The sequence below is a fragment of the Polyodon spathula genome, unplaced genomic scaffold (genome assembly GCF_017654505.1).
Source record: "Polyodon spathula isolate WHYD16114869_AA unplaced genomic scaffold, ASM1765450v1 scaffolds_151, whole genome shotgun sequence".
Taxonomy (NCBI): Eukaryota; Metazoa; Chordata; class Actinopteri; order Acipenseriformes; family Polyodontidae; genus Polyodon; species Polyodon spathula.
Window position 1 is genome coordinate 1 of NW_024471644.1, and position 1,812 is coordinate 1,812.

The 1,812-nt window shown below is 52.6% G+C and overlaps 1 protein-coding gene across 1 annotated transcript; it reads right to left on the reverse strand.

Moving 5' to 3' along the window:
- Window positions 1-111: 111 nt before the first annotated feature.
- On the reverse strand, window positions 112-1,497 carry LOC121308065 (MYG1 exonuclease-like). The gene is made up of 2 exons (XM_041240368.1): window positions 1,175-1,497; window positions 112-247 (listed from the first exon to the last, which is right to left on the reverse strand). Exons 1-2 carry the CDS (start codon window positions 1,451-1,453, stop codon window positions 131-133), a joined length of 396 nt encoding a protein of 131 aa, XP_041096302.1. The 5' UTR covers window positions 1,454-1,497; the 3' UTR covers window positions 112-130.
- Between the last annotated feature and the right edge of the window lie 315 nt (window positions 1,498-1,812).

A 1,812-nucleotide genomic window follows, 5' to 3' on the forward strand; every position in this document is an offset into this window, starting at 1 on the left:
ATGTGCACTCTGCTGTACGTATCTATCTATGAGAGCTGATAGAAGTTCTGGGTGAGAGAGGGGAGGAGGAGGAAAGGGAGGGTTGGTTAAATACAGAAGCCCAGGCTCTGAGGTGCTTCTTCAGTCTCTCTCACCTCTGATGGTGGTCATATCGATGCCTCTTGGGGTCAAACTCCCCTCCAACATCCACCACCACGTCACACTCCGACAGCAGGGCAGGGTCCCGGGTTCGAACGATCTCCGCATCCTGGGAGAGATGGGGGGGGGGATGGGAATCAGTGACTGCCTTTCACACCCTGGGAGAAATACCAGATTGATCAGCCTCGGGTGGAACTGTGCAGAGGCTTGGCTCAGCTGATATACATTCATTTTGTTTATGATGCATGGCTGCTAGCCTACTTGTTTTTTTCAGTTGTTCAGGAGTTTTGAGAGGAGGCACTGATCGGTTTCAATGTTTAGTGACCCGACTGGCTCTGCACACAACAAACGCTCGCTGTTCCTACTGAGAAAACACAGGAACAAGTGTGTCCTCCTCTACTGTAACTGTGCTGGCTGGCTGGATACCAGCCTCATTTCTACTCCCTGTGTGTCTGTCTCCCTCTAGTGCTCCCTCTAGCTATCTCTCTTTGCATCTCTGTTGCTGCTGTGTTGGAGTGGGTATCATGCCAGCAAACCGACTCCTTACAAATCACAGCGGGTCAATCGAGAACAAAAACGGACCCCGTGGTCAACCGGTCCACTGCGATCCGTCTGGCCACTTTATTAGGAACGGTACCCACTACCGGGTCGTGCCCCTGGATATCCCAAACGTTTTCGACATGCTTCAGAAAATAATTCCCATCTGCTTTTGCGCGCCTTAACAGCGTGGTTCGAAATGTTGGTTTGGACCGGTGGTTCCCTTACAGACTCCACAAGGTGTCGGAAGGTGGGTCTTGTTTTCACACTGTTTGGGGAGAGGCGTCGGACTGACCGGTCACTGTTCGAAGCCACAGCGGTCTGTCTTAAAATGTCTACAGCAACACTGCCGGAGATTTTCAGCTGTGGACCGCGTTATTGCAAAGCATGCCCCTCTCATGTCGTGCTATTACCGCAGCTTAATAAACCTGGCGTGCTAATCGCTGCCCTTGTTTGCTGCACTTTGCTCTCCGCTACATAAACACCGGACTCCACCTACCTTATACCCCGGCAGCTGTCGGAGCAAGAAGCACGCTAGCACCTCGTCGCAATGAAAGGTCCCGTCGTGGGTCCCAATCTTAATAACAGCCGGCATCTTCAGCCCGCAGACACGCTTCGCTGCTGGGGGGGGCATGCGGGTGCAACCGCGGCTTAAGGCGGCGCTGGCTCCGGTTTTAACGGTGCAGGAATGGGCAAGGGGAGGGGGTCGGTCACCGGTCCCGCGGAGAGCGTACGAAGCGGGGCCGAGAACACGCAGGGTGCGGGGAAAGAGAAGCATGCGGAACCGAAAGACACACGCCCCGGTTGCTGCGCGTATTTATTCCGGTTCGAGTGTTTCCACCCGGACAGTATTAACGGAAGAGCGTTTTGTATCGCTGTTTTACTCTGCAAAGTTGCTTTTTGGTTGAAAAAAATAAAAATAAAATCCGGACACAATTCAGGAAATTGCTTTATATGACTTGAGCGACCGTGAACAAAGAAATAAACGAGCGCAAAATATGAGGAAAAGCGACTGGGCAAAATTATAAGCGACTGCCTGCACGGACAAGCCCAATTCCGCGGGTTTTAAGCGGAACTGCTAGTAACCGCACTGCAAGCTGTGAGCTGACCACCGAGACCTCCGGTGTGCAACACATG